Raw genomic sequence first — 24,073 nt, 5'->3', positions numbered from 1 at the left:
GTGGCCTTGTCCTGGTGGTTATCTGAGACAAGGTCTTTACAGGGGATCTGTATCTGGGGCTCTAGTTGTCCTGGTCTCCGCTGTCTTTCAGGGCTGTAGAGGTCCTTTCTAGGTGCTGATCCACCATCTGGTCTGGATACGTACTGGATCCGGGTGACTGCAGTGACCCTCTGATCTGGACACAGACTGGATCTGGTGGCTACGGTGACCTCGGAATATGAGAGAAACAGACAAATATTAGCATAGATGCCATTCTTCTAATGATGTAGCAAGTACATAGGGTGTTATGTGAAGTGTTTCCGGTTCCGGTTTACCTAATTAATGCAGCCTAAAAATCCTTGGATTTGGATATTAAAAGCACATTAGTGTGTTATGTGTAAGCCAGGTTAAAGATATGGGTCTTTAATCTAGATTTAAACCACGAGAGTGTGTCTGCCTCCCGAACAATGTTAGGTAGGTTATTCCAGAGTTTAGGTGCCAAATAGGAAAAGGATCTGCCGCCCGCAGTTGATTTTGATATTCTAGGTATTATCAAATTGCCTGAGTTTTGAGAACTCAGTGGATGTGGAGGATTATAATGTAATTGGAGCTCATTCAAATACTGAGGTGCTAAACCATTCAGGGCTTTATAAGTAATAAGCAATATTTTAAAATCTATAAGATGTTTGATAGGGAGCCAGTGCAGAGTGGACAGGACCGGGCTAATATGGTCATACTTCCTGGTTCTAGTAACATTTCTGCATTTGACATCGAGAGCATAGGCTGTAATTTATATATATTTTTGAGATGGAAAAATGCAGTATTACAAATGCTAAAAGCATGGCTTTCTAAGGAAAGATTGCTATCAAATAGCACACCTAGGTTCCTAACTGATGACGAAGAATTGACAGAGCAGCCATCAAGTCTTAGACAGTGTTCTAGGTTATTACAAGCAGAGTTTTTATGTCCTATAATTAACACCTGTTACTTCAGAATTTAGCAGTAAGAAATTACTCGTCATCCAGTTTTTTATATCCACAATGCATTCCATTAGTTTTTCAAATTGGTGTGTTTCACCGGGCTTTGAAGAAATGTAGAGCTGAGTATCATCAGCATAACAGTGAAAGCTAACACCATGTTTCCTGATGATATCTCCCAAGGGTAACACATAAAGCGTGAAGAGTAGCTGCCCTAGTACTGAGCCTTGAGGTACTCCATACTGCACTTGTGATCGATATGATACATCTTCATTCACTGCTACAAACTGATGGTGGTCATATAAGTACGATTTAAACCATGCTAATGCACTTCCATTGATGCCAAAAAAGTGTTCAAGTCTATGCAAAATAATGTTGTGGTCAATTGTGTCAAACGCAGCACTAAGATCCAATAAAACTAATAGAGAGATACACCCACGATCAGATGATAAGAGAAGATCATTTGTAACTCTAAGGAGAGCAGTCTCAGTACTATGATACGGTCTAACTGGAAATCCTCACATATACCATTTTTCTCTAAGAAGGAATATAATTGTGAGGATACCACCTTTTCTAGTATCTTGGACAGAAAAGGGAGATTCGAGATTGGTCTATAATTGACTAGTTCTTTGGGGTCAAGTTGTGGTTTTTTTTTTAATGAGAGGCTTAATAACAGCCAGTTTGTAGGTTTTGGGGACATATCCTAATGACAATGAGGAATTAATAATAGTCAGAAGAGGATCTATGACTTCTGGAAGCACCTCTTTTAGGAGCTTAGATGGTATAGGGTCTAACATACATGTTGTTGGTTTAGATGATTTAACAAGTTTATACAATTCTTCCTCTCCTATAGTAGAGAATGTCTTCTGGCATCACAAGAAAAGTGTTACAATGCGACCTAATGCCAGCGGAGGACATCACTGCCTCTACCTGAGTTGTGGAAGTATTGAGGGTTTTGGGGGCTTAGAGGTGGGCCGTCACGTAATGCAGTGATAATGTTTTTCAGTCATAGAGTAATAAGTAAAATCAACATATAAGCAGAAACAACTATTTGAAAATCTGAAATCTGAGGGTGCAAAATATCTAAATATTGAGAAAATCACCTTTAAAATTGTCCAGATAAAGTCCTTAGCAATGCATATTACTAAACCAAAATTACGTTTTGATCTATTTACAGTAGGGAATTTACTAAATATCCCGATGAAACATGATCTTTACTTAATATCCTAATGATTTTTGGCATTAAAGAAAAATCAATAATTTTGACCCGTACAATGTTTTGTTGGCTATTACTACAGATATACCTTAAATATTTGTTAAAAAGTTAAATAAACATATATACGAAGTTGCAAAGCTTTTATGTCAATAAGGATCAGGCCCGTCGCCAAGGGGGGGCATCGGGGGGCAGTGCCCCCCAAATGGCTTTTTGTGCCCCCCTAAACATAACGTACAGAACAATTAACCAAACTTGCATTAGACAGATATTGCATGTTATTGATTGAGATCATTGCAACAATGATGTTGTTTCAGCAGAACTTGGCTCACAGGAACAGTAATCACTACAACGGTAACACTAGAAATGCATAACACTTTACCCTCAGAAATGATTCAGACAATTCATTATTCAACGCATTATTACACAGAACATAATTTTAAATATAATTATATTCATAAATGACTGTTAAAACATCCCAAAACAGCACCTGAACCTTGCAAAGACCTACCTCATTAATTATTCAAATACAACAGCCAATGGCAAGTCTCCAGCAGCAGACCTTTCAATATGTTATTTTTGTATTAGTAGTTTTATTAATTCAAATTACAATATGCAGTTTGTGTGTAAGTATATGTATATATAAATCATGCAATTCATTTAGTTAAGCATACAGTATTGTATTGTTTATAAGCAATTCCTTTTCCTATTGCATGCAATCTCAGAATAATTTTTTGGAGGTTTTGTACAGAGAAGCTACAGTATGTATATAAGAAAGTGGTTTAAAGATTCGTCGGTGAAAAAGACGACTTTGACCAACACCAACGTGTGTGGAGACGACTCTGGAGCTAATGAGATATGTGGTTTTATTAACAAAGTTCGGGAGAAGCACGATCAGATAATCATTCAATTTGGCACAGGTGCATCTCGTTTAGCTAATCATCCTAAATAGCACACAAGTGTGTATATATATATATATATATATATATATATATATATATATACAGTCTTCCTACCTCCTGTCCCACGACAGTCTTTTCGGCATCCCTCCTCCTCCCCAACTCCTCACTTCTAATCTATTTATCCCAAATTGGGGATAGGGGGAGTTATTTGGGTTTGGGCTGTGCTCCAGGCCCGGACCCCTCCCCCAGGACAGCGCGCCAAAATATGCCTACTATTCGCCTTCAGATTAGATGTAAGGGTGAACTCGTGAAGGTAGGATTGGAGAATTTGTCTAATGAGACACAAGTTCACAGTGTAGACAGAGCTTCAGGTCTAATTATGAATGGGCCTACTACTAGAAATTCATTTTCAGTTTTGAGGAATGTATTCACTGACCACAGACGTTCTATGCACCACACACGCAAGGCCCAGCTCATTCAGCTGGCATTTGAGAAGGATCTCACACGCAAGTGTCAACATGAATGGAAAGGTAAAGTTCTTCGGAGATTTCACTCGGAGACCCGCCGCCTTCAACTTTTTTAATCAACTGTGAATACACTGCTTTCCTGCTACATTGCTAAATTTTTATTGCAGTATGGTAGCCTATGCATTGCTTTTATTATTGTTGTGTTGTTGGTGGAAACCAGGAGATTTTGTGACTCATGCAGATTAACAAAAAAATAAGCTACTAGCTAAATTTGGAAATGTTAAGAGACAATAAACAGAGACATTGAGATCATACGATGAAGTATTTTTTTATTTGAATAATTGAACCCTGATGCGGATAAAGTGCAAAGCCCATACATAATAAATAATATTTGAGCATCCAGATTCATTTGGATTTGTGCTGAATGAGTGAGAGGTAGGCTTCAGTTTAATTTTGAATTAATTTGTTTTTGGCTAGAGGTTTATATATATATATATATATATATATATATAGGAAAGCAAAAGTAAAAAAAACATTTTTATTAACCAGTATTTTTTTGCCTAAACCGGTTTTGGAATTGTAATAATGCAGGAACAGAAACGTTAAAATACTGTTTGTGCTAAAAGTGAAAGGATTTAAAAAACAAACAAAAACAAAAACTTTTTTTAAGCCCAGATTTTAATATATATATATATATATATATATATATATATATATATATATATATATACATATATATATATATATTTGATGGGCCACTGCTGCGCATTGTCATGAAAGCTTATCTTTTTCACGTTTTTTAAGCTTTACCGCTTGTCGATTTTTATCAATTAAAGCATCCAAACACAAGACGGGGAAACGCTGAACAGAGTAACTGGTTACTCGCGGGCTGTGTTCGGTGCGGAGAGAGAGAGAGAGAGACGTGTATCACTGACAGCGACACTGAACGGAGCTCTCTTCTGCAAAGATCTCCTCGAAGTCCCTCTTGCACCTGAACGAACAAATACAAATCGCAGTTTGAACAAACAAAAATATGTGAAAGAGCCTAATTCAATACTCGCGGTGTTCTGTTGTTCAGGGCTCATGCAGAGAGAGGCGTCTCAAAACACTTGAACATCGAATTTGATTATTTTTGCTCTTGTGCCGACAAATACATACAAAATATGTCAAAATATCCACCTTGGAAATTATGCTCAAAAAAACTTTCAGTTATTTCTTAAGTGAAAGTAAACCGTTGAGGGAAAAAAGGGATGTGTATTATATTGGATGCGTTCATCGTCTCTTAAAGTGACCGCACCTAATTTAGCTACTGGCTGCTGTAATGTTAATCCAAGAAAATGAAAATCACTCACTCCTCCTGACTGAATTACTTTGTAGTTTTAACAGTCAAACCAAAAATTATTCAGACACCAGATATATTTTTTGATATATATAGCAAAACTGTAATAATGTGAGAAATGTTGAAGGTGTCTGAATAAATGTAGGTTTAATTGTATATTTCATTTTTACATTGAAGACTATCCAGTGCTATTTTACATTTAATTATTTGGTTTCTGTACCTTGGTGTGAAACAGTCGTAAGGTTGTTTGCACCTTGTGTAATGTGGAATTAGTTTACAGCTTTTTCAAGCACTTTGTGATGCATTTTGGAAACAGGAGATGAGCCCCTTTTCTAATGCACCATCTAGCTTGATAAACCCCTTCTCAAAGACTTACTGTTTGTCAATTTTATTTGGGTAACACACATATTCTGAATGCCATCGGCAGAATTCGAATGAGCCATTTTAATCTAGATTAATTTCAAGATCACAGTGAGATTAATCTAGATTAAAAAAAATTATCTATGCCCACCACTAATATATATATATATATAAAAAAAAACATGCTCAAGTATGACTTGAACTAACAGGGTGAAAAGTTTTCAGGAACTATTAAAGGTCATCTAAAATGAGAAGAGGAAACAGCTATAAATTATGTTAACATAAGTTGTTTTTGTTCAGTCTGTTAATGCATATCATATTCTTGACTTTATTCTCTAAATATTATGACTTTAATCTTGTAATCTTAGATTTATAAATGTTTTATGTGGCACTAAAACTTGATGGTAATATTTTATCTGCAACAATTGTCTTATATTTTGAATTTGTGTTAATGGGTTGAATCTATGCATGTAAAACCATGTGGCATGAAAGTTTTATACAGTATGTTGTAAGAATTACAGTTCTTCAGACACTTTGATCTTCTGAGATGGACAATACACACACAGTGCATGAACATACGGACATCTGTTTCTACATACCCCTGAGAGAAAATGTGGGAAAACGCCTCTGTCACATGCATCAGTTCCTTTTTTCACCCCCATCCTTCCCCTCACCCATCTTCCCTCCACTTGGTTCACTCAGAATGGTCAACAGTGTAATATAATGGTCTACATGAGTGCAAGTTATATTTACAGTCATGTTTGGTATCATTTGAATTGTCTAGGTAATACAGACCATTTTAGTTTATAGAGATATTTTTTTAAGTGAAAACTGCTAGAAGATCAGGGTGATTCTGTATTCCTTAGTAAATGATACTGCATGATTCACTGTATGTCCACACACTCTACACTATGTACAGGTGCATCTCAATAAATTAGAATGTCATAGAAAAGTTCATTTACTTCAGTAATTCAACTCAATTTGGGAAACTTGTGTATAAAATAATGGATAATGTAGTTTACAACTTTTAATTAACAGAATGAAATAAATAATTTCTTTAATGGAAAACTGGATATCTAAATATGTTCATTGGGCAAACCTCTATAATATTTTTGAGAGGCGGGCTGAAATTTTGTATTTTACAGTGAGCAAAATTTAAAATGTCTTTATGCCACCTTTCTATTTATCTCTGAAAACTGTGCCCAACATTACTTTATCAACATAGCATAAGTAGTAAGCCTGACTATTTTCTCTTTGATATGTTGATCAGACTCCAATTTACAGCCATTTGAAATGTGCAGTTTTTGGCTCTTCCAAGGGGGTAGAAGGGCTCGGCAAACTGAGCAGAGTCACATTTATATCTGACAGTTTTCACAGTCCACCCTTTTTCTACTATTACATCATGGCTAGTATAGCTTTTGACAAGACATTGTGAGGCCATCTGATGAAACAAATTAGAAAGAAATGCTTTAATAATAATAATAATATATTATTTATTTGATTTTTTTTAAGAAAAGGCCATTAAATATAATAGGGTGACCATATGAGCCATTCAAATGTCATTAAAAGTCACACAATCCCATCCAGTCAACTGAGATAAAGATCATGTGATACATATAAGACATTTGATACCGTTTCAGAAAATAATGATTCCTTGTCATCATATCTAAACTGGTTTCATTTCCCCATCATGATCTTCTCTCGTGTCTGCAAACAGTTTGTTGTTGATATCCAGCGCCAATGTGGTGTAGCTTTTTCTCAGAAAGAGGATCTCTCAGTCCTAACATCCCATTTTCAGACAGATCCCAGACTTGGTCAAAGTAAAACACAAACAATTCAGATGAAGTTGTTTAATGGACAGAGAGCTCAACTTATATTCTGCTTGAGACTTATATTCTGCGAGAATCTTTCTCCAAAGTTCATGACTTCTCTCACAAATGTGTTTTAGTCTGTGCAGTGTAAGGCCTTGCTTCAAACTAAACTATCAAGCCACAATTTATAACACAACATTTACAAAACAATGAAATAATGTAAATGTTAAACAACTTTTATAACAATTGTATGCTTTTATTTAAGAAAAACATCGCCAGATGTTTGTAATTTGAACTTGCCTCTCCTGTGCGGTTCACCTCAACATGAAGGGCTATTGTGAGCCTGGCGCTTACCCTTAAGCGCCCGAGTTCTCTCCGCTTGTGAGGAGTTGAATTCCTCACTCCATGGGCTGTTCTCATGGTAGTTTAGCAATGATCCTCTTTACCAAAAAGGGTTTCTTATGAGCGCACTACTCTCTTTCTGAATTCAGAGTTCTCCTCTAACGTAAGAGTTGAGTTCTCTGCTTTTCCTAGAGCTGCTGGCATCCAGCAGCATCAGGTAAATATTTAGAGCAGTATTTAAAAGTTAATATAAAATTCTAGGCTCTTTGCCATATCCCTTTAAAGGAATCTTTCTTGATTCCAAGCCTTGAGCTCTACCCCGGGCCAAGGCCCTAACAGTTAAGTTGGGTATGTTGCCTAGGCCTTTGGCCATTAGGGATAGTGTCACAGACAGCCGTCTAAACGTCCCAGGTGCAACTCCCATGGGAATGGTAGAGTTGGTACTTAGTGCTCGCCATGATTCTCTCCTGCACTCCCCTCAGCATGGCAGCGTGGGTATACTGTTCCCTATAGTGACTCCTAGAGGACACAGTTCGAAGTTCCCTTGAAAGTGAACATCTCAGGTTACGAATGTAACAATGGTTCCCTGTGAAGGGATCTATACACTGCATCCTCTAGCTTCCTGCCATGCTTCGGACGCAAGCTTCAGATGAAGAAGTGAATGATGTGTTCTCCCGGTGCCTATTTATCTATAGTCGCACCGGTAGTGACGTCAGGGGCTGACGCTGGCCAAATTGTTGGGGTTTTTTCAGTGTATGCTTCAGACACGGGTCACTACAAGGCGTTCCCCATAGTGACCCCTAGAGGACGCAGTGTCTCTTTTCACTACTCAGGGAACCATGGTTACATTCGTAACCTGAGATGTTTTTCCATTAGCTTTCAAATAATTTGGAAGTTAGGACAGCTGTGGGGTTATCCTTAAGTTATGGGAGTTCTTTTATGTCAAGTTAGGATGTTTCTGTAATACCCCCTTTCTTATCTGTAGTTAATATAATACACTTAGGAAATACTGTTCTGTAATAGCTTTTGTTCTAAATGAGGTCCTAACTGAAATTACCAAGGTTACCAAACAGATAAGATAAGATTTTAAAGTTTGGGTCTTTCTGTAGTATGCCCCCAGGATCATATATTTCAGTTTATGAGACATTTCTCACCCCAAGGGCTTTCAGAAATGCCTTGCAGTCCTTGAAGAGTTGAAACTCCCATCATCTGTTGTACATAAACAGGCTCGTCACCGGTGCTGTTTGTGTTGCTGGTTGCAGCTGAATGATGAACGTTGAATAGTTCATGGGTATAACAGTGTGAGACGGTGTGTACGGAATCATAGTAAATCAAAACATAACGTGTATAATTATGAAACAGCTCAAGTTTAATTCGATCTACATCATTAACTTTAAGGCTTTTAGTAGATGCTCTTTCCAAAGACACTTTTAAGATACATAAATACCATTTTATATATATATATATATATATATGGTTAGTGTTTAGAATTTTCTATATATCTTTATAAATATGACCAAAAACATCAGATATTCACACAAGTCCTGAAATTAGTCAGAGAGAATCCAAAATAAACAGATAAGACAAAAATATTTTCTTTGTCGTTTATTTATTGAGAAAAAATGATCCAGGTGTTACATATCTGTGCGGTGCAGAATTATGTGGATCTTTGATTTCAGTATCTGGTGTGGCCCCATTCCTCAGTACAAAACCACTTTTTCTTCTATAAACTGCTTGCTTCAGCTCCTTTTTACAACATTTCAATTGGATAAAGATCTGGACTTTGACTCAGCCATTCAAAAACATTAACTTTAGAGGCTTTCACATCATGCAGGAAATAGCCAGCAGGATGGTTCCTGGAAAACCAGTTTCCCCCTCAGGCTGTTTTTCTGGTTGCATTTGCAGGAACTCTGAAGCAGCCAATAACGACATCTTTATTTGCTGCATTTACAAATGTCAACCGGTGATGCAGCAAAAACAGGCCCAAACCATGATATTACCAACACGTTTCACAGATGGGATAAGGTTCTTATGCTGGAATGCAGTGTTTTCCTTTCTCCAAAGATAACTCTTCTTATATAAACATCTCATTCAACCATTAAACCTTTCTCATGTAACCCTCTGGTTTGTCCACATAATCTTTTTTGTAATAAACTTTAGAGGAGCAGAAGTGTTCTACCTGCACTCTGCCATGCATACTATGACTATTGCTATTATTACTGATAATTCTCATTTATACTGTGATGTTTGATGATTATAGTCAATGGTAAATTTCATAGAGACATCAGCTGTATCAGTGATACTCCCCTTTAGTCATAAAAAAGATGCCACTAAACAAATATTTATATATAAATTAATGTATTTAGTTTTTACATTAATTTGATTGCATGTGAAAGTATTGCAATATATTATTTAAAAAACTAAAATGTTAGATGAGATTAATCATGATTTATATATATGACATTATATATAGTGTATATATATGTGTGACGAGTGGGGCGGGGCTTAGGGAAATGGGAGGAGCGAGGCCGGTGGAATGTTCGGGAAATCAGCGACACCTGCGACCCACCGCCGGTTTCGAGTCCCACGTAGGAGATGGAAGGATATAAAACTGGAGCGACGACAGTGAAGGACGAGAGAGGACCAGGCCTGGGCTTTAGTTTATGTTTTGGTTTTTATTTGCGTTCATCAGTCGTCCGTGAGGGGCTCATGCGCTGTTTTGTGTTTATTTTGTGATTATTAAAGTTAAAGTTTCAATTGATTGTGTGCCGTTCCCGCCTCCTTCTTCCTGATTTGTTATTACAATATATATATATAGAGTACAGATTAAGTGACAAATTGTCTGACACCAAGTTTTGTTGCTATTTCTTTCTAGGAATTAATGCTTTCTCCGAATCTTTAAAGTCTCTCTGCGGGTGATCATACAGGTACGGATATATTTGTGCCAGCTCAACTATTCGACACTCCAGTGTATTCATGTTGCTAGAAAAATAATCCACACCCGAGGTGGTGATGCGGGAAAGATGTGAGGCGGAGTGGCAATTACACCTTGGGTGTGCATTATTTTTCTAGCAACATGAATTGCTCTAATTTTTCTAATAGTTCAATTATTCCTTATGTCAATAGAACTCAGTATAATCAGTGATGCTGTCTACACTTGATGGGGCATGGCATGACACCACAAATCCCTGACAGTAAACTGCTGCCGTGTTCTTCTCGGTGCCACACGACACACTTTCGCATCCGGTGTAGACACTGTGTAATGAGAGATGACCGAGAACAATAGGGAATGATACGCAGATATCATCACGGGGGGCATCACGGTGTTGTACCGGCGATGATGGCATCGTTTTATTGGCCCAACTCTAGCGGTGTTATGCAAATCTTTCCACATCGTGACGTTGAGATGTGGGGGTGTGTTAGATCGGGCCATTTTAGGGGGACGTAGACAAGTCTAAACTTTTATAAAGAATATCTCTTTAGATTTGAGACTTTAGTCTTTGCAACTTCACATATTTTATTTATTTACCAAGAGCTTGTAACAAAGTGATGTATGGTTTGTCTATAAAACGCATGCACAATAACGTTGTGACGTCATGTACATTTATTTACCGTAAATGACTGACATTAATGCACATGTCCAGGTTCATTCACTGGATTTTAGATTCGGTGGTAGTAACATTAACATTTTAACGAGTCAAAAAACATTTAATTACTTTTGTTTTCTTAAAAATGTACATGGTCTTTAAAAGTCTTATTTCAATAGAAATAATGTGCCTTTTAAGATGTCTTAAAATACAGCAGAAAGACTTTATTAATATAAGTGATGCCATTGATGGTTGCATGCATTGCAAAAAAAAAAAAAAAAAAGTTCTGTCAGCTAAAATTATCAAAGATAATTAATAGATACTGTAACAGATGTATTGTTCATTGTTAGTTCATGTTAATCAATACATTAACTAGTGTTTACCAATTACACCTTATTGTAAAGTGTTACCGCTTAAATTTACCTTGTGTATATGTGTAGTCTCTGTCTCCTCTCAAACTGTATTACCATCAACTGTAAAATTCTCAAATTAAAAAAAAAACTTCAAACTTTCAGGCTATGCTTTCTCAAGCCAAGCCAACTTAAATTTTGAATTGACAAACTTTATTAATTTAGATGGTTAATGCTGGTTATAAAATTAAATCTCTTGGGTACTTTACAGACAAAGCAAGTAACACTTTTTCTAACACCATCCTATAATAGATTTAAAAATACATTTAAAATCTTTTCCATGTATGGCTCTTCTGCTTTTCTTCAAAATAATTTAATATTGCATTAAAGGGGGGGGTGAAATGCTATTTCATGCATACTGAGTTTTTTACACTGTTAAAGAGATGGATTCCCATGCTAAACATGGACAAAGTTTCAAAAATTAAGTTGTATGTTTGAAGGAGTATTTCTGTTCCAAAAATACTCCTTCCGGTTTGTCACAAGTTTGGGAAAGTTTTTTTCGAGTATGGCTCTGTGTGACGTTAGATGGAGCTGAATTTCCTTATATGGGTCCTGAGGCACTTCTGCCGGAAGAGCGCGCGCTCCCGTATAGCAGAGCACTGAGAGCACAACAGACTTCACTGATCAGAGCGAGAGCGTCGCCAAATGTCACAAAAGGAGTGTGTTTTCAACCCTGCACAGATTACCAAAAGAGAAACAGCAGGGGACCAGTGGATGGAGTTTATTTTTACAGAGCATCAACGGAGTTGTGCAAGTGTTTTTGTTTGTTCCCTGCATTTCGAAGATGCTTGTTTTACAAACAAGGTCCAGTTTGACGCCGGATTTGCATATCGTTTATTTCTTAAGGATAATGCAGTCCCAAGGAAAAAGGGTCACGATCGTGTGTTGGAACCGCAGGCGGTGAGTAAAACTGCTTCAAATATCTCTGTGTTGTTAACTTAGCTATCGGCGCGTAAGCACATCAAGTAAACAACATGCGATGTCGTCATCAAACTGCACTTTCCACATGTACAGCTTAAAAAAAAAAAAAAAAGACGACAAAGTGGAACTTAGTCATTTTCCAAAACCGCTAAGCAAATATATACAGTTTCAGTACATACCACATAGAGACGTTGTTGCTGATGCTGCTCTTGTTAAATTTCAGCCTCTGGATCTGACTCTGGATCATAAATATACGCTGAATCTGACTGTTAGCCATGGTTTGTTTTGGTTGGTTTTGTCCTCATGGTAATGTCACAGCTTCCAAACGCTCTCAACTCAAAAGCCTACTGGCGCTCGTGATTCTTTAGCTCCGCCCACACGCCACGCCTCCAGCCGGTCGTGTTTTTCCAGGAAAAATTGGTACAGACTATCTTTCTCTTATGAATATAATAAAACTAAAGATTTTTTGGAGTTATGAAGGATGAAGTACTACTCTATAGGTACTCAAGATTAACAGGATATTGAGTGAAAATGAGCATTTCACCCCCCCTTCAATAATGCTTTAAAGGTCCCCTTCTTAGTGATTCCATGTTTTAAACTTTAGTTACTGTGTAATGTTGTTGTTAGAGTATAAATAATATCTGTAAAATTCTAAAGCTCAAAGTTCAATGCCAAGCGAGATATTTGATTTAACAGAATTCGCCTACAAAAAACAACCCCTTTGGACAACATCCTTCTAGTTCCTGCAGTAATGATGTCACTAAAACAGTTTTTTGACTAACCTCCGCCCACATTAATTCACAAAAAGGGGCATGGCCTTGTTGCGCTCCGACGGAGAAGAAGGAAGAGCTGCGTTTATGTTTGTCACCATGTCGTTTGAAACGCTGTTATTTTCATCTCTGAGTCCAATCATCTTTGTTTGGGCTTCCCAGGGATGCTGTACTTGGAGATTAATGGTTACAATTTATGTTTAACTCGGTTCCGGAAAATTATAATCCACATGTAAAACTATGCTGAGGACTATGCAATTTGCTGAGGACAGCTTGCTGAGGACAACTTTCTCAATCAGTTTAATGCCGGATTCGCACAAAGATTATTCTTGAAAGATTGAGCAGTTTCCTCTTTGTCTGGAGAAGGTGTTGTTTATGGACCACAACCGGTGTATTTTATTATTTAAGTTGGTGCGTTTAACAGTTTCTGTAACTTATTACACAAAGGGCAACACTGTTTAGCTTTGTTAACTAGATGTTAGGGCTGTGCAAAAAAAACGAATGCGATGTTCATGTGCATCTCGTCAGTAAAAACACTCCTGTGATTATAAGTACATCTCCAGCACATGTGTTCTAGTCCAATCACGTTAGCAGGAGGTCAGCCTGCTCTAAGCTGGTGTCGAATCACAACACAGGAATTTGGGACTGTATTGCAGTGGTTTAGTGTAGTTGCATTCGCACTGGTGTCAGTCAAGAAACAGGAGGCAGGAATTAGAATTAACAGTCTTTAATTAAGGTTCAGCATGGTCAGCATAATTAACAGCACAGCAAGACCACAGGGCATTACTTGGCATAATCATAAACAGTAGTGATATGTGAGGTAACTGTAGGTATGTGTGCATTCTGAAACAATTTATAATAAACAACAATTAGAAACGTCAACTTCAACATAATACCTGGCATTTATACTACTAACTGCCCATTGTGAATATGAATTATCTACAGTAATACCACATTTTACCACTAGATGGCTCATAAGTGGAATTACTTGCTGCGTCATCACACCATTTATTAACTAGAACTTATAATCAAGAATAATTACAGAACGGAAATATACAACATTAAATCTGCAGGTATACACAATTGAAATATCAATCAGTTATGCACATTTTTAACACTGAATCCAAGTATAGTAAATAAGAAGAATGAAGAATGGGTTCGGCAAGATGCTGGGTTTTGCGTCGTCACGCTGGGTTTGGTGTCGTTCCAAAACAAACTCACAATATCTTATTAATTATGCATCTTACTACGCACTAAGTAAAGGACAACCATAAATGAACATACATGTTGTCATTAACACACAACTTAGACACATATCATCTTCAACCAAGCAAAGTTAAACTCAGTCCGTATTCTGGAGAACCCTATATGCATCTCGTGAAGTAGGCTCAACTGGAACTGAAAGTTACTGAAGTACACAGTAACCTGTGATCTGATTGGTCATTCATTCTCAACAGTGGGGAATGGCAGGAGGGGAGTCCTGCATGGGAATTGTTTTGTGTCCGTTATGGAATAACTCACGCTCAGAAACTGCGTCTTGGTAGTAAAAAAACGGCATGGTTTTGTAGCGTACAGTGTCACAAACAAAATGAGATGATCCACCAAAAAAAGTGAAAGATAGATGGAAGATTGTTTATTTGAATTCTGGCACTCTCTTTTGACGGCTCGTGGCGCGCTCTGATGCACTTGTCATCTGATGGAGGTGGAACTTTATCTATTGACTTTTTCTTTTTTCTTTTTTTTTTCAAAATGTTTTATATATGTGAGTGTGTTTTATGTTGAATGTGCCTGTATCTGCATGATTACTATCTGTTTGAGAGCAGATCAGCTCGATATTACTGTGTAATCACAGCTATGAATGTGAACGCCATCCATATGAATAGAGTGTAATTTATTGTCTTTATGGCGCATTTACATAATTATCTTCTCTATAACTGGCCATCAACACATCAGCACATATTTTCATTTGAACAGCTGGAGGTCCAATTTGCAACTTATTAGGTCAATTGGCAACATGATTGGGTATAAAAAGAGCCTCTCAGTGTCTCTCAGAAGTCAAGATTGGCAGAGGATCACCAATTTACTCAATGCTGTGGCGAAAAATAATGGAGCAATATCAGAAAGGAGTTTCTCAGAGAAAAATTGCAAAGAGTTTGAAGTTATCATCATCTACAGTGCATAATATCCATTATAATATCATAAACCCAAAGATTCAGAGAATCTGGAACAATCTCTGTGCGTAAGGGTCAAGGCCGGCGTTCGGAAATATTTGGTTTCTGAGATTTTCAGTGACGCTAGGTGGAGCATACATGAATATTCATGAGTTTCCTGTTTTGCGTTAAAGCGTCTCTGAAAATATTAGTGCGTTGAAACTGAAACAAACGATTTAGTGTAGTAATTACATTATGCTTAGTTTATTGTTGTTTTTATTACTATTGTTAATATGCAAAATAATTTATAGATTGTGTCATGGTTAGTAATTGTCGTAATGATTTACCTGAGGTAGGCTATGCTGCAAATGAGCCTACAATGAAGCAGTTTTATAATATTGTTATTTGTCATAAATAAGAGTCCTTAAAATGTGTCATTTTAATAACTTTGCCAAAATGTATCTGTTGTGCCATAATAAAATGTATGATGATTATTCTGTGTCATTCTTAATCGTTCACTTGATCATTCAAAAAATGTTTTTAATAACAAAGCAAAAGCTCAATGTTTTTCTTATGCACACATGAACTGTAATATAAACATTCTTAATCTATGTATTTATTTATTTGCCCCCAAAATTATACATTTAGTAGATAATATGCACAATATAGTAAAAAAAAATTAAAAAAAAGTTAATTCAGAGAACGTTTACCCATGTATGTGTGCAATAGTGGCCTCATATAGCTTGAGGAAATGTATTCTCCCCCATTAGAAGAGCTTCTGCAAACTAGGAAAAGAAATAACAGGCAGAAGTAATTCTGCTGATTTGTAACAGATATATTAATTGCAAACAAACAGCTTCTCCACATGAACTGTAGGCTGCCATGCACTTCCTTGTGACACCTTTTTTAAGGAGAAAAAAAAATTAAATGTTACTTCATAAGAGTGTTTATATTGTTCTTTATTTCCCAGTTACAGTCTTACAACACAGTGAGTTTGTAGCAAGTCTGTGCCACCATATGCCTAGTATATCGTAAAAATATATAATTATCAAATGACATACTTTTAATAGCAAAACAGAGGAATATAAGAAAATATTTAACAGCTGCTGGCCCATTTTCTTGTAGTGTATTGTAATGATGGGCTGCCTCTGGCAAATCAAGCTGTAATCGTTGAGTAAACATTTAAAACAGCAAACAATGAATAACATTTTATGCACAAATGAACAATTATATTCTACGTTTGCTTATCTTCATTCAAAGCTGAAACCTAATTAACTTACCTTGTTGAACAGTTTTTGTGATCTGGTGAAAATGCACTAATATTTTCAGAGTTTCTTTAACATGAAAATCATGAATATTCATGTATGCTCCTCCCAGCGTAACCGAAAATCACAGAAACCAAATATTTGAGAACACCAGAAAACCATACTGGATGCCTGTGATCTTCGGGCCCTTTGACAGCACTATATCACACACAGGAATGCTACTGTAATGGAAATCCCAACATGGGCTCAGGAATATTTCCAGAAAACATTGTCGATGAACACAATCCACCGTGCCATTCACCGTTGCCAGCTAAAACTCTATAAGTCAAAAAAGAAGCCATATCTAAACATGATCCAGAAGTGCAGGCGTTTTCTCTGGGCCAAGACTCATTTAAAATGGACTGTGGCAAAGTGGAAAACTGTTCTGTGGTCAGACGAATCAAAATGTGAAGTTATTTTTGGAAAACTGGGACAACCCAAGTTGTTATGAGCGCTCAGTTGAGAAGCCTGCATCTCTGATGGTATGGGGTTTCATGAGTGTGTGTGGCATGGGCAGTTTACACATCTGGAAAGATGAACACCATCAATGCTGAAAGGAATATCCAAGTTTTAGAACAACAAATACTCCTATCCAGACTTCGCCTCTTTCAGGGAACACCTTGCATTTTCGCAGGAAACTTTTATTGACACCGAGTCGGAAATCTTCAGACTAAATTGACCAAATATGCATAGTAAATAAAATATTTTAGTAAAGTAATTCCCTCACTAGAACTAAATAAGGAATGTTGACCTCTGTGTTTTTCATGTCTCTTCTCTTTATCCAGCTCATACTGAATCCTGAGTCCTAGGACATGTGCTGTGTGATCCTTTTCACTTGCTCTGGCAATTTAACCAATGGCCAGGCCAGTTTGCCCACTGCAGCAATAACAGTAGCATCATTATCGTTGTCGTTATGTAGGATAAATTTTTTCTCAATTTAAGCTTAGGATGGTTACAATTCAAAGTAATTCCTTTTGTAAACTAAAATACTTTTCAGATGTAACTGTAATTTAGATAATAATGTATCTAGATAAAAATTAGCTGTAATAAAATACTCATAATGTGTGTGAATTACAAAATACAGCAATAATTATCTGATCAAATGGTTTCTTTCTTAGCTGTCATTTTCTTAAAAAAATAAATAAAAATAAAACCTTTAAAATTACTGTAGATATAATGGATGTTGGGAAAACAGATGTGTTTCATGAAAGCATCACACACACAATGGCAGAACCACAATCCATACACAAAGAAAACATATTGTCTTAAATATTAACAATCAATATATAAAATTGTTTAATGTATATTAAAATACACTGAATAATGTATTGTTGATTACTTAATACATTGTAAGGTATGTCCTCAATAACATTCTTTGGAATATCTAGATATATGTGATAAAATGATACTCTGTGTATGTGCACACACATAATGATGCCATGAATTTAACCAGACATCTGATCGTCTAAAAGTCCAAAACTTTAAATTTTTCAGTACAGTTTCCTTTTATACATCACAGATATTTTCTTATACTGAATGTGTGACTATGCAAACATTTAAGTGAGAGAAAAGTTTGCGTTCAGCTATATGTGAACCTAAGCATTAATTTTTTAAATTGAAATCGAGTGTTTTAATAAAGCTATTACATGTAAAATTATGATGCAGTATATATTGCAGTATGTAGAAAAAATATAAGATTACAATAGCAATATATAGATATATTAATGAATATATCGCATTATATTTTCTAATACATTCCCACATATATTTTGTTTCATAAGGTAACAGCCCACTTATTCATATTTATTTGGATTCACTGTATTGTGGAGGAGTGTCTGCAGACTGGTGATGAATGGAAGAGCTGCTAGCTACAGGTGTCTGCAAAAAAACAACAACATATATTATATATATAAACACGATTCCAAAAAAGTCGGGACAGTGTACAATTTGTGAGTGAAAAAGGAATGAAATAATTTACAAATTTCATAAAATTTTATTCACAACAGAATATAGATAACATATCAAATGTTGAAAGTGAGACACTTTGAAATGTCATGCCAAATATTGGCTCATTTTGGATTTCATGAGAGCTACACATTCCAGAAAAAGTTGGGACAAGTAGCAATAAGAGGCCGGAAAAGTTAAATGTACATATAAGAAACAGCTGGAGGACCAATTTGCAACTTATTAGGTCAATTAGCAACATGATTGGGTATAAAAAGAGCCTTTGAGAGTGGCAGTGTCTCTCAGAAGTCAAGATGGGCAGAGGATCACCAATTCCCCCAATGTTGGGTCAAGGCTGGAAAACCATACTGGATGCCCGTGATCTTCGGGCCTTAGACAGCACTGCATCAAATACAGGAATGCTACTGTAATGGAAATCACAACATGGGCTCAGGAATACTCCAGAAAACATTGTCGGTGAACACAATCCACCATGCCATTCGCCGTTGCTGGCTAAAACTCGAATACGTCATGTGATCCGGACTAAAGAGGACAAGGACAACCCAAGTTGTTATCGTTGCTCAGTTCAGAAGCTGCATCTCTGATGGTATGAGGTTGCATGAGTGTGTGTGGCATGGGCAGCTTACACATCTGGAAAGATGAGCACCATCAATGCTGAAAGGAATATCCAAGTTCTAGAACAACATATGCTCCCATCCAGACCTCGTCTCTTTCAGGGAAGACCTTGCATTTTCCATCATGACAATGCCAGACCACATAATGCATCAATAACAACATCATTGCTGTGTAGAAGAAGGATCCGGATACTGAAATGACCAGCCTGCAGTCCAGATCTTTCACCCTTAGAAAACATTTGGTGCATCATAAAGAGGAAGATGTGACAAAGAAGACCTAAGACAGTTGAGCAACTAGAAGCCTGTATTAGACAAGAATGGGACAACATTCCTCTTCCTGAACTTGAGCAACTTGTCTCCTCAGTCCCAGACGTTTGCAGACTGTTATAACAAGAAGAGGGGATGCCACACAGTGGTAAACATGGCCTTGTCCCAACTTTTTTGAGATGTATTGATGCCATTAAATATAAAATCATCTTGGTTTTTTTTCCTTAAAATTATACATTTTCTCAGTTTAAACATTTGATATTTGATATCTGTTGTATTCTGAATAAAATATTGAAATTTGAATCTTCCACATCATTGCATTCTGTTTTTATTCACAATTTGTACAGTATCCCAGTGGGAATGTGGTTTAAAAAAAATTGTTTATATATATTATATATATATATATATATATATATATATATATATATATATATATATATATATATATATATATATATATATAAATACTTTTGACTAACATTTTACTCAAAGTCCAGATAAGCTGGGATCAAGCTTTTCTTACCTCTGAGCTGTTATGATCATGTAAACGCGTGAAATTAGAGGACTGTGGTGATAAACCCCGCGCAAGCTGCATCTATGGTTTAAAAAATAAATACATATAGGGTTTAATTCCTTCTTACTGTGAGATTCCATCAATTGAATAACACCAGCAGACAATTTCAGTATTACAGTTTCAGTAGCTGAATACAAATGCAGGAGGAAGAAGATAAATGTTCCAAGAGACTTTAATCCGAAACACAGGTAGAAATAATCCTGATGAGTCTGGACAATCAAACACAAAGAACTGAACTGAAGTCGTGGGGATGATGAGACACACACCTAAACATAATGATGAAATCAAATCAGTAAACATGAAACCGAACTAACTAGAGCAGGAACACAAACAGCCCAAACTGTGAAGGAGTATGACAATACGCTCCTCCTGGAGGTAGACAGATGGACAACCAGGATGAGGACAACAAACTAAATCCTTTGTACATCGCTTATTACATCTGAGATGAAATGTCACATCCAAAGCATTATTCAGATGGTAATTGTTTCTCGGGGGATGTTAGTGATTTTCACCATTTACAGGGGGTAGTCGGTGATTTAATTGCCATCCGAATCCAGAATGTGAATGTTTTTTTTTCTTTCACCACCCCCCTAAAGATCCCCAGCCAGATTACCTACTGTTTTTTGACAAACACTGAGGTTGCGTGGTACTTTAATTGCCGTCCAAATCCACATCTCTGAGTTTACAAGAAATCGATTCAAAATTCAGCGCTTAACCCTCTGGAGTCTAAAGGTATTTTTGGGGCCTGGAGAAGTTTTGTCATGCCCTGACATTTGTGCTTTTTTCAGTTTCTTATACACTAGAGCATAAAGAACTTGATATTTCTCAACTTCCATGATGAGACGAGTTTCATCCATTATTGTCTTTCCAGGGGCACTCTTAAGACACAACATTTCCCCTTTTCTTTGAAGCACTTTTTTAGGGTACTGTTAGAACATCACAACATATCATCGTTCTCCATTCCAAACACCATAAGTAATACAGAATTACTTTAAGAAACGATTTACCTGTTTATATAAAAACAGTATTATTAACAAAACAAATGGTGTATTTACCCCGGTTTAAAATTATTGTCCCTGTATCAGTTGAATACTCTTGTAACAAAGTAACGGTGGTAGCAGACAGATTTTAAGTATCAATTCTGCTTAAAAAGATGCTATCTTATCCTGTTTATATGAAATAAGGCACTCCCGAGCAGGTTTAAGATTACGAACCTGTTGCTATGACAACAACAATGGGATGAACTTTGAATAACCAACCAATCCAAGTTTTGTCTGGGGCCGAGAACATCACCTATTTAGATATTCAACCAGAGCAAGCCCACCGATCTGCCTTCATTTTTTATGTTTGTGTGAATAAATCTGTCATGGGAATTGAGTTTAATGAATTGTGTTTATTCTAAATTTGTTATTATATGCTTGTTTATGACCACACACAGAAATACCAATGTACTCGTCTGCACTTAACATGCTCAACTTTTATTGAACATTAATGGAATTGTTAGTGAGTAAATAAAAAGCATCAAAGAACTTTAAGCTGCATCTTCATGTCTTTGTTTGGAACTCAGGTCCCCCATTGACAGCCCCAACTGGTTTTAGTTAAATCAGTAGTCTTTATACATATTGAAGAGTGTTACGGTCAGGTTTACAGAGCTGAAAGGACAGCTTGGAAGTTCTTTCATGTGATTTGAATTCTACGTTGTAACATGTCACAGCACAGTGATTGGATCATAAGAGTTCATTCTCATGAATAATATTGAGAAAAGCTCGGAAATCTGATGAAGTAGATACATACTCTCCAGCCACGGTCGCTAATCACTGCTCCAGATTAGGCATGTAAGTCATTTTTGTGATGTTGGTTCAACTTACTATACGGTTAAAATTCAAACTGCAGATCTGTGCACACTCTTAACAGCTAAAATTGCCCACAACACGTGTGTTGGACAAGGATTTCATTGGAACTACAAACATGCATAAAAAGTGTTAAAATCTACAAACATGGCTGAAATGTGAGACTGAGAGAGTAGTTAATCATCAATATGAACAACAAATATTTATTGTGTTATATACCATATGCAACAACATTACAGACTATTTTATTTCATTTTGAATTTGTATTAATAATAAGTTAAATGTATGCATGTAAAACCATTCAAGTTTTATGCAGTATGTTTTTAGAGCAACACTACTTCCCATGAATATCATCCCTGCAAGCGCTGCAGGTTTAATGTGTGGGAACACGATGTGTTCACTTCATTTACATTTACATAATTTCAAACATTTCTGTGTACAGGAGATTAAAACTTTTCTGTGGACAGGAGATTAACATTTTGTCCCGTTACATTTAATCTATTCGTAAACATTGACACGTGCAAGCAAGGACAGTTCAGTGTGCCCGCGTCCAGGTGCACATTAACAGGATAAGAACTCAAGGGTTTCAACATTTGAGAATAAAGAACTATAATAAATATTTGTATTGTAACATAGTGTTTGTTGGTTCTTGCAAAGTGTGAACCCCAGTGTCAACAGCCTTAACAGTAACTATTTCCATTGTATATACATATCAGTTCAGTTAACATGCACACACAAACACAGAACGTTCGGAAAGTCCTGGTTTGGCTCATTACTCACCAGAGAAGTAGAACTGAAGGCATTGGCTTTACAGGCAAATGCTGACAGACAGATGGAGATGATAAACTCGAGCACGGCAAATAATATTAATACACCTCCGATTCCCCTGAAGAGAGTCTGAGAGAAAAATCAACATTAACACAATCCATAATCATTTCTACTCACACTTGTACAATCAGAGTTCAGCAGTCCAGAATCTACCATCTGTGAAGCTTTTATAGTAATATAAAATTTTTAGGGCCAGATTTACTAAAGGAAAAATTAGCATGACAGCACAAACCTTAGTTAATTATGTTGTATGATTAATTTTAATAATGTTGTGCCTGAAACGGAAACTTTTACAAATGCATGCAGTAATGTTAGCCGCAGAAATAACTGTCTTTTGTATTGTTAGTATTTCACTGGGTCTTCAATAAATGCTGACAGAAGTTTATTAATGCCAAATGAGGGTTTGCACTGGCACAAGGTGTTAGTAAATCTGGCCCCTATATGTCAAACTGGAATACAGTAGGTGGACAACCTAAATGGGGGTTACCGCCGCGCTAACTGTAATTCAGTCACATGTTAATATCATACGCAAAACTACTGCCAGGTGGTGCAAAGGGATGGATTGCGAAATGAATGTAATTGTGAAATGAGATAAAAGGAGGAAGTAAAAGAACAATAACATTATGATATAACATTGTAACATCTTTAAAAAACAAGATTTTTTTTTTACAGGGAATTAATTTCAAAACGTAGGATAGTCTTAGGCTACAGTCTACTCATCAGAAATTAAAAGACCTTTACACAAAGGATTATATGCATGCAATTGTTATTAAACAGTAAATATACATACACATACACACACACACACACACACATATATATATATAGTAAAGTGTTAGATAAATCCAAAATAATTTTTGTTAATAATTATTGTAATAATAATTTTTGTATAATAATTATTGTTAAATGCTGGACCGTTCTCATTTCGCTCTGCATTTGGAACATATATATATATATATATATATATATATATATATATATATATTTTTTTTTTTTTTTTTTTTTTTCTTTTTTTAAGTAAGGTCTCTCGCACCAAAGGCATGTGTCTTATCTACTGCACGGTTTATTCTTATAGAAAATAAGTGTTTAAAATAAGGAAATAAGGGATAAAAAAAAAATAATAATAAAATACTGTCATTAAAAATGCCATTGGCCTGAATAAATTTGACCATTATAGAATTGTGACTTTAAAGGTTATTGATTTAGAAGGGGAAAAACTGTGAAATTTACAAATGGCATTGGATTTTAGAGCAGAACAACTGAAGGTCTATGAAACCTTAGCCAATAAAGTTGTGAACTAAAATATTATTTCAACCATATGGCATGTGAATAAATAAAATGTATACTTTTCATAACGTTTCATTATCCATAAAATGCATAACGTTTCTGGTGTTTGGATTTGTACTTCAATATAATGATCAAGAAGTTGTATTCGCCTCAATC

The 24,073-nt window shown here is 36.1% G+C and overlaps 2 protein-coding genes across 3 annotated transcripts in view; both read right to left on the bottom strand.

Moving 5' to 3' along the window:
* LOC127956069 (membrane-spanning 4-domains subfamily A member 4A) overlaps positions 1 to 24,073 on the bottom strand; it is a 149,398-nt gene that overhangs the window by 87,810 nt on the left and 37,515 nt on the right. The window lies entirely within an intron of this gene.
* Positions 17,803 to 24,073, bottom strand: part of LOC127956064 (membrane-spanning 4-domains subfamily A member 4A) — a 287,000-nt gene continuing 280,729 nt past the window's right edge. Inside the window, exons 6-8 of the mRNA XM_052553834.1 lie at positions 22,583 to 22,699; positions 19,902 to 19,973; positions 17,803 to 18,410 (exon numbers count right to left, since the gene is read on the bottom strand). Coding sequence (XP_052409794.1) covers positions 18,336 to 18,410; positions 19,902 to 19,973; positions 22,583 to 22,699 — 264 coding nt within the window. The 3' untranslated portion in view covers positions 17,803 to 18,335. The remainder of the gene's footprint in view (positions 18,411 to 19,901; positions 19,974 to 22,582; positions 22,700 to 24,073) is intronic.

Source organism: Carassius gibelio, chromosome B4 (genome assembly GCF_023724105.1).
Source record: "Carassius gibelio isolate Cgi1373 ecotype wild population from Czech Republic chromosome B4, carGib1.2-hapl.c, whole genome shotgun sequence".
NCBI lineage: Eukaryota > Metazoa > Chordata > Actinopteri > Cypriniformes > Cyprinidae > Carassius > Carassius gibelio.
The sequence above is the reverse complement of the archived record's forward strand: the minus strand, read 5'-3'. Positions and strand labels throughout refer to the sequence as shown.